General features: G+C 40.8%; 1 protein-coding gene across 5 annotated transcripts in view; it reads left to right on the top strand.

Annotated features, from left to right (window-relative positions):
• The first annotated feature begins 406 nt into the window (after nucleotides 1-406).
• TBC1D20 (TBC1 domain family member 20) overlaps nucleotides 407-14,278 on the top strand; it is a 38,192-nt gene continuing 24,320 nt past the window's right edge. For 2 of the 5 annotated variants that reach the window (XM_072631674.1, XM_072631672.1), the window contains exons 1-2: nucleotides 407-621; nucleotides 11,769-11,954. In XM_072631674.1, coding sequence (XP_072487775.1) covers nucleotides 552-621; nucleotides 11,769-11,954 — 256 coding nt within the window. In that variant the 5' untranslated portion in view covers nucleotides 407-551. Of the gene's footprint in view, nucleotides 758-1,768; nucleotides 1,934-11,768; nucleotides 11,955-14,278 lie in introns of those variants that run through there. The other 3 variants (XM_072631675.1, XM_072631673.1, XM_072631676.1) reach the window with 3 other exon arrangements.

Below are 14,278 nucleotides of genomic sequence, written 5' to 3'. Positions count from 1 at the left end.
AATCCTCATTTTACGACGGAGGAATCAGGCCCAGAGACTACGTACAAAGTCACACAGCTGGTAAGCAGCAGAAGCGGGACTCCTCTATTCCCAGTCTAGGGCTTCAATATACCAAGTCACCTCCTGCCCTTAAAAAGGTCCCATCTCAGAGGCCCTCCCCTTTCGCTTACTACGGGGAGGAATGGGTAAATTCTGGCCTGCTCTAGCCTAAAGGCTCCGCCTCCCTGCCGCGGTGCACCCTGGGTCAACTCCAACCCTTCTCTGATAACTCGGGGCCTGAGCTGTTGTCATGGCGACCCCGAGGGGGCGTGTGTTCCCCTATTCATTAACTTCTCCGGCCTTCGTTCATTATTTATGTTTAGTTGCCGGCGCGATCACGTGGGCGGGGGCGGTCACGTGCCGGCGGCGCGGGGTCGCGGTGACGTGGCAGGGGCGGTGCTCGCCGAGGAGCGGACGGGCCGAGGCCAGCTGCAGAGGCTCCGCTGTAGCAGTCACCCTTGCCCCGGCCCTGGCACCACCACGGGCGCGGGGAGGAGCCGGGGCCCCGGGGCATGGCTCTCTCGAGAGCTGGGGGCGACGGGCTCTCGGCCTCCTGGTCTGGCCGCGGGGACGAGGGAGCAGGTACCGGGGGCCGGGGCCTGAGGCCTGAGGGGGGCGGGACAGAAGGGGCTGGGCTGCTCCTGCTGCTGCGGCCGCCGCCCGGGCGGGCAGAGGATGGGGCCGACAGGGGAGGAGCTGCTGCTGCGGAGAATGTCTGGTAGGAGGACCTGCGGGCGGGATGGTGTGAGGGGTCCTGTGCTGCGGCAGCAGAATTAGGAACCATGGGGTTGGGGACGAAGACACGGAGAAGGAAGGACAGTGCTGCTGTGCCTGAGAGTGTCCGGTGTTAGGGGGACCTAAGGGTGGGAAAGGGGGACGGTTCCTGGGCAGAGGACGGTGATGTTTCTACTGCTGGATGGGGAGGGGAGGGGGTTCTGCTACTGAGGGTGTCTAGTATTAGGGGGACTTAAGGGCGGGAGGCTGAGCACGATTAATGATTTTTGAGTGGGGAGGTGTCTTGGGGAGAGTGACAGTGCTGCTGCTGGATGGGGAGAGGAGAGAGCATGGTGCTGAAGTTGTTGTTGAGGGGACCTGAGGAGGGGTCTTGGTGATTCTGGTGCTGATGACTGCAGGGAAAGAGGTTCTCAGGAGAAGGGTAGTGGTACTGATGTGAGGAAGGGGAAGCAAAATAGTGTCCTTAATGAGGTATAAGGAGTAGGACTTTGAGTGACTGTGGTGATGGTGGTTATAGTGATCTAGAAAGGCAAGGACTTAAATGAATTGAAAAGATATTGAGAGATGAAAGGAGTGGGGATTTGGTTATATGGTCAGTAGGGCTTTCAGCTTTATGTAGTGTTTTCTTCACAACAGTTCTGAAAGTATTATTATCCCTGTTTTATAGGTGAGGAAATAGAGGCTACAGGGTCCTAGAGTGTCTAGGAATTGAGTCTGTCTGGACACAATGTCTTATGTTCTTTTCACCATATTGCTTGTTAAGGAAAAGAAGCCCGGATTTCCATGGGAAAGGAATATTTCAGTCAGTCAGCAAGCATTTCTTAAAGACTTACTAAATGGCAGGCACTGTGCTAAGCAATGAGGAGACTAAGAACTATGATAGCCTTTATCATCTCCATCCAAGGAGCTCACATTCTAATATTCTGACTGTTTACAAAAACATATAAAAAGTAAATAGGAAGTGCTGCAGAGGAGCAGGTGCTAGTCTTTAGGGGGCCTGGAAATACTTCTTGCAGAAGAGGTGGAGTTTTTGAGTTAAGACTTCAAGGAAGTCAGGAAATGGAGATGAAAAGGGAGAACATCCTAGGCATGGGGTACAGCCAGAAAAAAATTCTTGTAATCAGAAGAAAGAGGGATTGGCAACAGATTGGAATTAAAAGTGAAAGAGAGTAAGAGTCAAGCACCCATATTTCAAGCCTGGGTGATAGGAGGATGGTGGTGCCCTCAACTGTAATAGGTAAGTTTCATGGAAGGCAGTCTCCTAGAGGAAGAAGCTAGCTGGGAGGAACTGGGAAAAGGATTCTGCAGAAGGTGAGATTTGAGCAGAATATTGAAAGCCAGGAAAACAACTAAGAGATGAGAGAGAGAGAGAGAGAGAGAGAGAGAGAGAGAGAGAGAGTTGAGAGAGAGAGCGTGCAATGTAGGTATTCCAAGTATGGGAGACAGTGTTGAGTCTAGGAATTGAATCTCTCTCTGGAGACAATGTCTTATGTTCTTTTTGCCATGTTACTTCTTAAGGAAAAGAAGCCCGAGTTCCATGAGAAAGGAATATTTCCATCAGTTGGCAAGCATTTATTAAAGACTTACTATGTGGTAAAGTCTCAGAAATGAGAAATGGAATGCTGTGTTTGAGGAACAGCAAGTAAGCCAGTGTAGTACAGATTTCGAGAATTTTGCTAGGGTAATAAGGCTCTGAAGAATGAGGAACCAGAGATTAGAGCTGCCATTCAGGAGGGCCGCTGGACCCTGGGCACCTTTAAATTGAAAATGGTAATGTGAAGAGGAGTAGGATGAGTTTTTAAACTTTCTAGAACTTAGTGCAGGGGTGGGGGATGTGTAAAAGCCACAGGTTCCCCACCCCTGACTTAGTCCATTATCTAAAATTAACATCCTCTTCTTCATATCAAAGACTACCAGGCCAACCCACAAATTCCTGTTTATTTTATTTTAACCACTGTATATAATTCCATGAGAATTAATCGTAATAGGAAGACATAGTAATTTAGTTCATCTGCTTTCTCAGGCCCCTGAGATATGTTCTTCTTGGGTCCCCAATAATGACAGTCTTTTGTCCAAGGGAGATGACATAACTGACTTGCGTACATGTTGCTGTGCTCCCTGCATAGTAACTATACTTTATTGCCCTAATCATTGTCTGTTCTCTTTCCCTATTTCTTTTTTTGACATTAACTGTGATAGTTCAGAAGTAATTCTTACAATGTGAACTGATTTTCTAGGCCCTTTTGCATCATAACTTTTTGCCTTGTCTTATGACTTCCATTGTTGTGATACAATTGGATCTCTCCCAAATTGTATCATTGCTTGTGCTTTCTTTTCTTTTGCAATCTTGGTCTCCAAGATGCCAGATGTGTGCCCTATACACAGTATACTATGCTCAACTCTGCCTCCTTTTATTATGCCACTTTGAATAAATGAGAAGAATTTAGGGATGAAAGATTTTTGTCAAGGATGGACTCACTTCTGAGAGTTAATGGAAATGCTGTGAATAGGATACTAGGTAGGTGCTAGGGGAGATAAAAAGTTAAGATAAGATATAGCCTTCATGGAGCCTACTGTCTGAGAGGAGGATAAACCACAAACATAACTAATATACTTTATTGTATAAAGACATTAGAAAGATGCAAAACACAGTGCCTTTAAGGGGTCTATTCAGGAGGAAGTACTAGGTCAGTTCAAGTTAACAAGTCTTTCTTAAGCACATGCTTAATATATGCCAGTGCAGTGCTAAGCAGTGGGGATACAAAGAAAGGCAAAAGACAGCCCCTGCTCTCAGGGCACTCACGTTCTAATGGGGGAAACAGCATGAAAAAAATGTACAAATGAAATATATTAGAAAAATTGAAGATTCTCAACAGAGCACAGACATTAGCATTAAGGGATATTGGGAAAGGCTTCCTATAGAATTTGGGATTTTAGCTGGGTTTTGAGGGAAGCCAGGAAATAGAGAGGAGGAAGAGGGAAAGAATTCCAAACATGAGAGCCAGCCAGTGAAAATGCTCAATTAGGAGATAAACATTTTTTCTTCTAGGATCAGTAAGACCCATATATCACTGGATCAGAGAGCACTTGGGGAGGAGGGAGGGTGGTAAGTAAAGTGTATGGAAACTGAAAAGGTTATAAAGGACTTTGAATGCTAAACAAAGAATTTTATATTTGATCCTGGAGGTGATGAAGGATCTCCCTGGCATTTATTAAGTGGGGATTTGTCACAGTTACACCTGCCCTTTAGAAATTTAGGAAGATCAGTTTCACAGCTGAGTAGACCACAGTGGGGAGAGAATCTTGAGTTGAGGAGACCATCCAGCAGACTTTTCTAGTAGTCTCCTTATGAGTTGATGAGGGCCTGTAGGAGAGTCGTAGCAGTATCAGAGGAAAGAAGGGAAAGTATTGTACCAGATGTAAAATTGATAGGACTTGGCAACATATTGGATATGGGAGGTAGTGGCGAGAGAGTGAAGAGTCAAGGATAATGCCTAGTTTGTGAGTCTTGGTGACTGGGAGGTTGATGGTGACCTCAACATTAATAGGGAAGTTAGAAAGAGGAGAGGACTTGGGAAGGAAAGATGATGAGTTAAGTTTTGGACTTGTTAAATTAGAATATGTCTTTAGGACATCCATTTTCAGATGTCCAATAGGCAGTTGGAACTGGTAGATTAGGAGAGAGATTGGAGCTGCATAAATAGACCAGAGAATCATCTGCATGGAGTTGATAATTGAATCTAAGGGAGCAGATGAGTTTACCAAATGAAATAGTATAGAGGGTAAAGAGAGGAAAGAAGAGGATAGAGCTAAAGGGGAAACCCCGTTTTAGCAGGTTTGACCATCATAAAGATCCAGCAAAAGAGACTGAGGAAAAAGGGTCAAACAGATAGGAGGAGAACCAGAATATTGTCACAAATCTAGAGAGGAGTGAGTATGAAGAAAAGGGTGATTGAGTATGGCAAAGGCTACAGAGAGGTCTACAAGGATGTGACATTCAAAAAAAGCTATTAGATTTGCTAATTTAGGGAGCACTTGGTAACTTTAGAAAGAGCAGTTTTATCCCAAAGAGATCATAAAAATGGGAAAGGGTCCCATATGTACAAAAATACTTATAGCAGCTCTTTGTGGTGGCCAAAAACTGGAAATCAAGGGGATGCCCATCAGTTGGGGAATGGCTGAATAAATTGTGGTATATGAATGTAATGGAATACTATTGTGCTATAAGAAATGATGAACAGGAAGACTTCAGAGAGGCCTGGAAAGACCTATATGAACTGATGCTGAGTGAAAGGAGCAGAATCAGGAGAACTTTGTACACAGCAACAACCACAGCGTGCGAGGATTTTTTCTGGTAGACTTAGAACTTCATTGCAGTGCAAGGACTTAAAAAATTCCCAGTGAGGCAAATTGCCTTCCACATCCAGAGAAAGAACTATGGAATTTGATTGCAGAATGCAGCAGACCATTTTCTTTTGCATTACGTTTTGGTTTGTTTGATGATTTCTCCCATTCATTTTAATTCTTCTATGCAACATGACTAAGGTGAAAATGTATTCATAGGAATGTATGTGTAGAACCTATATAATTTGTATGCCGACTCGGGGAGGGAGTGGGGAAGGAGGGGGAGGGAGGAGTAAAAAAATCTATGTTATATGGAAGTAATTGTAGAACACTGAGAACAAATAAAATAATAATAATAAAAAAGAGCAGTTTTAGCTGAATGATGCGATTAGAAACCAGATTATGGAGAATTAAGAGAGTGAGAGGAAAAGTGGAGGCTTCAATTATAGATGTCCTTCTCAAAGTGATTAAGCCACAAAACAGAAGGAAGCATGGGACAGTGGCTGGGGGAAATGGATGGATCAAATGAGATTTTTTTTTTGAGGTTGGAGGAAATATAAATATGTTTATAGATGTTAGGGAAGTAGCCTATAGACAGAGAGAGATTGAAGATAAGTGAAAGAGTGAGGATAAGAGAGGATGGAATGGGATCACTTGTGCATGTAGAGGGGTTAGTCTTAGCAAAGAGAAGGGCTAGCTCTTCACGTGAGACAAGGGTGAAGAACATAGTGGCAGAAGGCATTTAGATAATGTGACTTAAGGAAAAGGGAAGAAGGAAAGGAGAGCTCCTGGCAGTTGACCTTAGTTATAAAGTGAGGTTCTCAGGTGAGAGCAGAAAGAGTTGTAAGAGGTTTGAGGAGGGATGAAAAAGTGTGAAGGGCTGCTATGGTGAGTGAGGAAAATGAGTGAATTAGGGAAAACTTCCTTGCTACAGTGAAGGCTCAGTTGAGATTGTTTAAGAAATTTCCAGTGAACTCAGTCAGCACAGTTTTGTGGTTTTTCTCCATTGTCCTTCAGAAGCATGACTCGGAGTGAAGGCGAAGTGTTTAATGAAAGTAATTCAAGGTTGAGACTTTGCATGATAAGATAAATGATACAGTAAGGGGCCAAGGGATTCTAGAGAAAACAACAGCATAGAGTTGAATAGGTTCACCCAGGGAATGAAAAGAAGTAAAGGAGGAGAATGTAACAATTGCAGGAGTGGTAGCCTCGGAAAGAACTGAAGTTGGAAGGATTGGAAATCGTGGTGACCAGGGCATAGGGGAAGGTGAAATTACGACATATAAGGGAATGTCAGACTTCATGAACATGGAAGTGGATGTCGTATTTGAATTGGGCTTTCAGAAGTGAGTAGAAGTTTAATAAGCATGGAAGAGAAGAGAGCATTCTAGGAATAATGACTGACCTGAGCAACTGTAAGCAAGAGAGGGGAGAAGTAAACAAGATGTTTTCTGTGATTGTTTCCACAACCAGATGAAAAAAAATGCCTATTAAAGAAAGCATTGAAAATAATATACTTCATTGATGAAAAGAGTCAAATTTGTTCCTTTTCTCCCCCCTCAGGTAGTTTTAGGTAGTTTTAATGAGGGTCTACTAATTTAGGTTTGAATTTGTGGAAAATGACTAGTACCCCCAAAAAGAGCTACATTATTTTTGGGGAGGGTATTATGTTTGTTTTATTAAATTAGAGCCCAACCCAGGATATCTACAAATCTTCTTTTCTTCTCCCACTGTCTTTTCATAGAGAAATGAGGTCCTACCATAAGTCTGATGTCTATTATTCTCCCTGAAACTTGTTTATAAAATGAACATCATTTTGAAAAGGAGAATTTTTTCCTGACTCTTCCACACTTCATTGTTTTGGTTAGGAGCAATGTTGACTATGGCGTCTTGAGTTTAATTCTGAGTAAAGAATATCATATTTTTTTATAAAGTATAATGTAGGCACAATCCCCAAAATCACAATGGAATTTTGTGCCCTTGCATAAGAACCCATCCATTTGGTAATCTTAGGACATTTGTGTCTAGCAATAGACTTTAAGGGCAAAAAACAAAGATGATTTTAGGTCGCTGATTATTTAGTGACAGAAAAACTTCTTGATCTCTGCCAGAGGAAAGGGTAACTGAGTAAGCATTGTTAGTCATTGTTTTCTTTCCCAATACATTCTGCTGTGTCAGCCAGGTGATTCTAGAAACACCTGTTGTTTGGTGGAGATAGAACACTATATTGTTTTTTATCCAAAGTTGGGAGTGGCTCAATGCGGTGATTGGAAAGCAGGCGCTCTCATCCCGGGAATTTTAAGAACCACTGTGATATTGGCACAGTATGAATAATCATTTTAATAGAATGGACAAGCATAATATGTATAGAATTCCCTTTTCCTGAGAATTACCAAGAGATTTGTTCATAACCAGAGGAACTTTTACGTTTTGTTGTGGTATCTTTTGTTAATTCAGTCACCCTTCTAATCCATTATTTTTTTATGCTAATAACCGGCACCATAGACTGTGGTAGTCTGTAGCTTTTGATTACACATTTCTATAATCATTGGGACCAAAAAAACCACCAAAAACCACAGCCTGGGAGCCTGAAATTACATGTTTACTATCTCCAGGAGAATTGTAGGCTTTTACCCTAAACCTAAGTTTTTATAAAATTCTGAAGTTCAAAATCTTTTACAACTTAAAGTCTACCTGCAGAATTTATTTTAATATTTAATTGTTCGAAACCAATGCATTTCATTTTCTCCTGTGCATCTAAAGAATATTCATCTTCTCATTTCCATCTTGAATTATATATATAATTATAATTGCATTATAATTAAAACCCTTTTTCTCCTAATTCTGCATAATCACTTGCCATTTTTATATTTTCTTAGAAGTATACATTCTTTTTGAACATTTCTGTTCCTGAAAGTGTTTTGTTCCCCTTTCTTTTTAAGGCAGGATCATAGTACGTGAGTCATGAGCAGTAAGATATTTACAAGGGAAGAGAGGAGTGGTCCCACAAAGTGACATCTTCCCCATTCACCCTGTAAGGTTTACTCCCTTGACACAGTAGACTCTCTTCTGTAAGGGAGATAGAATTGGGACCAAAGCTGGAAGCTACAAACAACATAAGCTATTTAACTCCTCTCTGGAGAGTACCTGGTAATTTGAAATTTGTAAGATAGAAGATGCTAGAACATTTATTTTAGGTTTGAGTTTGCATATTACCAGCAGTGAAAAATCATTTTTCTGCTAGACCAGGTTTCTTCCTAGGAAGAGGAAAAATCCATCTAAATTAAGACTATTGCATTTTAATTGAAGGGGAAAATAGCAAAAGAAAAAGAAAAAGAGAAGAAATAGCAATTTAATCTCCTATTCAACCTTCTGTGGCTCCCTGTTACCTACTGAGTAAAATAGTCTGGCATTTTAGGCCTTAACAGCCTGGCTTCAACTTTTTTTCCTGTTTTGTTTCACAACACTGTCCTTCACGTATCCACTTCCATCAAGCTTCACTGCTCACTGTTTTCTTAGAAAGTTCAGTAGAATGCTAAGAAATCAGAAAAACGTCAATGTGAATCCTGCCTCAAACATTTATTATCTGGCTGAGCCTAGACAAATCATTTCTGTTTCCTCTTTTATAAAATTAGAATAACAATAGCACTGTACTACTTTATAGGTTGTTGTAAGTATCAAACATGGTAACATGTAAAATACTTTGTAACCCGTAAGGGGCTATATACTTACTAGCTACTGTTATTTTCTGATCTCATTCTGCCTACCTCCATGCCTTTGTGTTTGTTGTCCTTCCTTCCCTAGAATTGGATTCCATTTACACACAGCTGCTATGAATTTCCCTTAAGCACAGTTCTGACCATATTACTTCCCTATTGAATAAACTTCAGTGGCACTATTTCCTCTAGGATAAAATGTAAACATGTCATTAGCTTTTAAAGCCTTTCACGACCTGGCCCCAGCCTACCGTCTTAGCCTCATTATACATATTCCCTGTCAGCACTTGAAGATCCAGTCCAACTGGCCTTCTCTCTGGTTTCTGCATCTCTCACCTTTGGGTCTGTGCCCTGGCCATCAACCTTGCACTCTTCTTGCTTCCTTCCTCAGCCTCACACACTACTGCTTGTTGATTGATTGAGCCTCTCCAAGTTTAGCTCTGTTTAGTCTTCAGAGCTAAAACAATGCATTGCTGGGTCCACATTGAAAGCTTTTTCAGTCTGGTAAAAACTTGCCAGGACTTGTGCTTTACTGTTTTGGCCTTTGAGAACCCAGTATCATCTCCATGATACAATGAGATGCACAGTAGGTGCTTGATAAATGTTTGTTGAGTTGAATAGCAGCATTCTAAGAGGATGGGACAAAACAGGATCTAAAAAGAATCCAAGTTGGGAGCTATTTTTCTCCTTAGAATTATAGAGAGGTTTGAAATGGTTAATATTCTGTCAGAATAGTTGCCCAAATTTGTGGAAATTCACATGATTACAAGCAGTGTTCTTTTCCCCCAGATATGTAGCAACAGCTCTTTCCACCCCCTCTCCCATCTAATACAGTACTGCTGTGTCACACTAATAAGATGAAGGGAAATATGTTAGAAGTAATTGAGGGCAAATTTCCTTTCCTGTCTTTAGAAAAAGCTTAACAGAAAAGATGTTCAGCTAATGTCTCATGTTTTTCAAACAGTATTCAGTATGACCAGTTCGTAACTGTTATTACAGTCAGTGTTGGTACCTTTTCTGATTCATGGAAAATGAAGAGCATTCTCTTTGAGTAAAGAGAATATGTCATAGATTGTGTTAGTGAAGTTAATTTTATCCTTGCTGTGTATCATATTAAATAAGATATTTAAATTAAATTAAATAAGATATTGTGTGAAAAGTGTCATATAAATGGCCAGTTATTATTCTAAGGCTTTATTAATATGTAGAACATACTCTTTGTTTGACTTAGGCCTCTTTAGTACATGCTCTACAAGCCAGCCAGCCTAGGAAAAAACCTAATAGACATATGAACTACAAACAGGAATCACTTCTTAATCAAACATCTGACTAGTCAGGTGCTGTGCCAACAGAAGGAAGTAGGGCACTGCTTTCAAGGCTGTTAGGTTATCATGAAAAGTAGGACGAAGTGGAAAAGGAGTCATCTGTCTAGGTCATCTTTTTGCCTCTACTTTTGCCATCATGACCTGATACCAAACCAGTGTGTACCTTTATTTATCATCTGCCAAAACTCTGGCACAAAGTAAGTAGGCAGCTCTCATGCTTTTATTCAGACTCATAATATAGCAACTTCTTTACATTCATTACAACTGAACTGTTGTTTTAGTACAGAGTGGAAGTTATATAGCATAGAAACTTTCTCTAGTTGCAAGTTCAAGTCTTATTTTCATGTTACCCTGTCATAGCAGAGTCTCTTCAAATATTCGTTGATTTGTTAAATACTGCACAATCAAACCAGGCTGCTCATTCATTTTTGCCTGTTTCAATAGGATCATGGATCTAGAGCTAGAAGTAATATTAGAAGCTATCTGTTCTAACACCCCTTATTTTACACATGAGGAACCTGAGGCTCAGGGAGAATTAATGACTTTCTTACAGTCACATGAGTAGTATCAGAGACAGGATTCAAACCCAGGTCCTCTGACTTGGAGTCAACATTCTTTCCATTATATCATACTACTTATGTTCATGTTCTTCCCCCATCTAAAACATCCTCTTTTCTCCTCCCCACTTAATATGTAAAAGCCTTCTCCTTATTCCTGAGTTCCCACATCTTCTATGGAGCCTTCCCAGATCGGTCTAGTCCATAGTAAGGGTTTTTCCTCCTTTAAATATACAATACTTATTGTCTCTTCACCTAGAAGCCTCTTATCAGGACTCTAAAATGTAAGACATTATAAATGCAAATATAAAATGAGGACATTGTACTAGATGACCTGAAATACCTTCCAGATTCAAATTGTACTGCCTTGTGACATCTCTTGTTTTGTAGTTTGGTATTGTTCAGTGTTTATGTCCCATCTGACATATACTAGTTTTGTAATCATGGGCAAATTACCTAACCTCTCAGTGCCCAAGTCTCTTTAAGATTATAAGTTAGAAGGGGGTTAGTTGCCAGTTTAGTTGCTCAGTAGAGTTTCCACCCTGGGAGTCCTACATCAATGTAATTTCAAACCAAATAACACAGTTAAACCAGAGATCTTATGATAATAGAACCTGGGTCAGGTTTTGTCATAACTTTTGCATTCCCTTATGCAGTTTTGAAAGTGTGTACCCTTTCTGAAAATTTCAACCCCTTGTATATCCCGTCTAAAAGAGACTTTGAACTCTTACTGTAACACATTCACTTATCAGAAAAAATATATAGTAGTATGAATGTATATGGATGCATATATACAAATACATATGCACACACATCTGTATATTGTGTATATATATGCACATAACATGGAGAGTGGCATTTTCTGATCTTAAAAACATACGTTAAAAAAATAATATTGGGTCCCTCATTATGTGTGCACTGCGTGCACGTGCACGCACACACACACACCCTCCCCTCCATTCTGTACTTTAGATGGCCACCTATTTTTACTGCTCTCGTCCCAGCTTTGCCTTGGCGTAGTTCAGAAATACTTCTTTCTTTTCTTTCTGTAGACTATAATGCCAAGAAGAAAAGGAAAGCTGCAGAGATTCACCAAGCCCTGATCAGTGATCCAACAGATGTGGCTGCGCTTCGACGCATGGCAATTAGTGAAGGTGGGCTCCTGACAGATGATATCCGCCGTGAAGTATGGCCAAAACTTCTCAATGTCAACATAAATGACCTTCCTCCTCCACCAGGTATAGGAAAAACAAATTTATTATGGGAAAGTAATAGCCAGGAAATAGGGAAAGGAAGGATAGCCTTAAAGGTTTTGTCTCTGTTGCTGATGCCTGGAAGTAAATATGACTGTCTTAGGATGAATTTGTTTGGGGGGTGTCTGTGGAAGGAAGAGCTGCAGAATTACTGATGCAGTTGCTACTACTTATCAAAGTTACTTTGTAAACATCTGTTTTTATTTCATCTTCATGGAATCTCATAGTTATAAGGGACCTCAGAGGACATCTAATCAATCTGTCCCAGTAGAAAGAATTCTTTCTGTAACATCCTGCACCAGCGATCATCCAGTCTCTGAACACTACCAGCGATGAGGAGTTCAGTACTGTCATGATGATGATCTTATCAATATCATTACCTCCTGGGCAGCTCATTCAGTTTTTGGACAGATCTAATTATTAGGAAGATTTTTCTTTGTATTTTGCAAAAATTTATTTCCTTGTAACTTCCAGCCTAGTTATGGTATCTGGATCCAGGCAGGACCATTCAATCCCTTTCCTAAATGACAACCCTTCAGATATTTGAAGACAACATCATAGAGCCTTCTTCCCCCTTCAGAATTCTCTTGAGGATAAAATTTAATTTCCTTACTATCTTGTCAATAACCTTAAATATTTAAGTCCTAGAGCTAAACACTGAACTCTAGAAGTGGTTTTTTAGAAGACAGCAAGATCCTCAGGATCTTCCTCATTTTGAACACTGCTTTTCTTAATGTAGCCTATTATTATCTTTCTTAAATAATGATAACAATTAGTACTTATGTAGCACTTTAAGGTTTTCAGAGCACTTCACAATTACTGTCTCTATCCTTATAATAGCACTGGGAGGTGGGTGATCTCAAATAAGATAATATTTGTAAAGTGCTTTTCACATTACTTGGCACATAGTAGACACTATATAAGTGCTTATGCCTTTCCCCCTTTTAGAGTTGAGGCAATTGAAGTCGAGGTAAAGTGACTTGCCCTGAAAAAACCCTTTCATCCCCACTCTCATCTATAGCTCTTTGGCTCTTTGTAGCAAAATTCCTCCAAAAGGCTGCCTATAATAGGTATCTTCCATTTTCTCTCCTCTCACTTTCCTAAGCTCTTCAAATTTAGCTTCCAACTTTATCATTCCACCCACATTTTTCTCTCCAAAGTTACTAGTGATTTCTTAATTGCTGAATTCAGTGGCCTTTTCTCAATCCTTATTCTCCTTGACCTCTCTGCAGCCTTTAACACTGTTGATTATTCTTTCCTCCTTGAACATTCTTCTCCTCTCTAGGTTTGCAGGACACTAGTCTCTTCTTTTTCTCCTACCTGTCTGACTGTTCCTACTCTGTCCCCTAGATTGCACCCTCTAAACTGCAGCTGTCCCTCAGGATTCTTTCCTAGGCTCCCTTCTCTTCTCCCTTTGTACTATCTCACTTGGTGATCTCATCAGCTCCCATTCATTAAATTTAATTACTGTCTCTAGACTGACAGTTCTCAAATCTACCTATACTGCCCCCAACCTTTCTGCTGACCTCCAATCTTGCACCTCTCCAAGTACCTTCCAGACATTTTAAGCTAAATTTCTAACAGACCTCAACTCTTTATCTTTCCCCTTGAACCTTCCTGCTCTTCCCACTTCTTTATTATTTTAGAGGGGAATACTATCTCCAAGTCCCTTGAAACCTAAGAATAATCCTTGTCTTTTCACTCTCTCCTCCCCTCCTCCCTACATCCAATCTGTTACCAAGATCTGTTGATTTCACCTTTGCATCACTTCTTGAATACACTCCCTTTTCTCCTTTGACACTGCTACCACCCTGGTGCAGGCCCTCATCACCTCATACTTGAACTGTCGCATTAGTCTGCTAATGGATGGGTCTGCCTGCCTCAAGTCTCTCCCCACTCCAATCCATCCTCCATTCAGCCCCAAAGTGATTTTCTTAAAGCACAGGTCCGACCATGTCATCTTACTCAGTAAACTCCAGTGATTTCCTATTGCCTCAAGGATCAAATACAAAATCCTTTGTTTGTCATTCAAACGCATTTCACCACCTAGCTGCCAGGCATTCATCAAGCTATCATCTTTCACCTGGACTCCTGCAGTAGCTTCCTAATTTAATCTTCTTGACTATGATTTTTTCCCCACCTCTGATCTATTTACTGCACAACTGCCAGATAGATATTCCTAAAACATAGACCTGACCATTTCCCTCATATGCATTCAGAAATCCTCAGTGGCTCCTTAGGCTACATTAGTAGTCCAGTGTGGGTTCCTCTACACTGGACTGCATCATCGCAGTTTTCTTGTAGTCATA

The sequence above is a fragment of the Notamacropus eugenii genome, chromosome 1 (genome assembly GCF_028372415.1).
Source record: "Notamacropus eugenii isolate mMacEug1 chromosome 1, mMacEug1.pri_v2, whole genome shotgun sequence".
Lineage (NCBI taxonomy): Eukaryota > Metazoa > Chordata > Mammalia > Diprotodontia > Macropodidae > Notamacropus > Notamacropus eugenii.
This window is presented reverse-complemented; position numbering and strand designations above follow the sequence as displayed.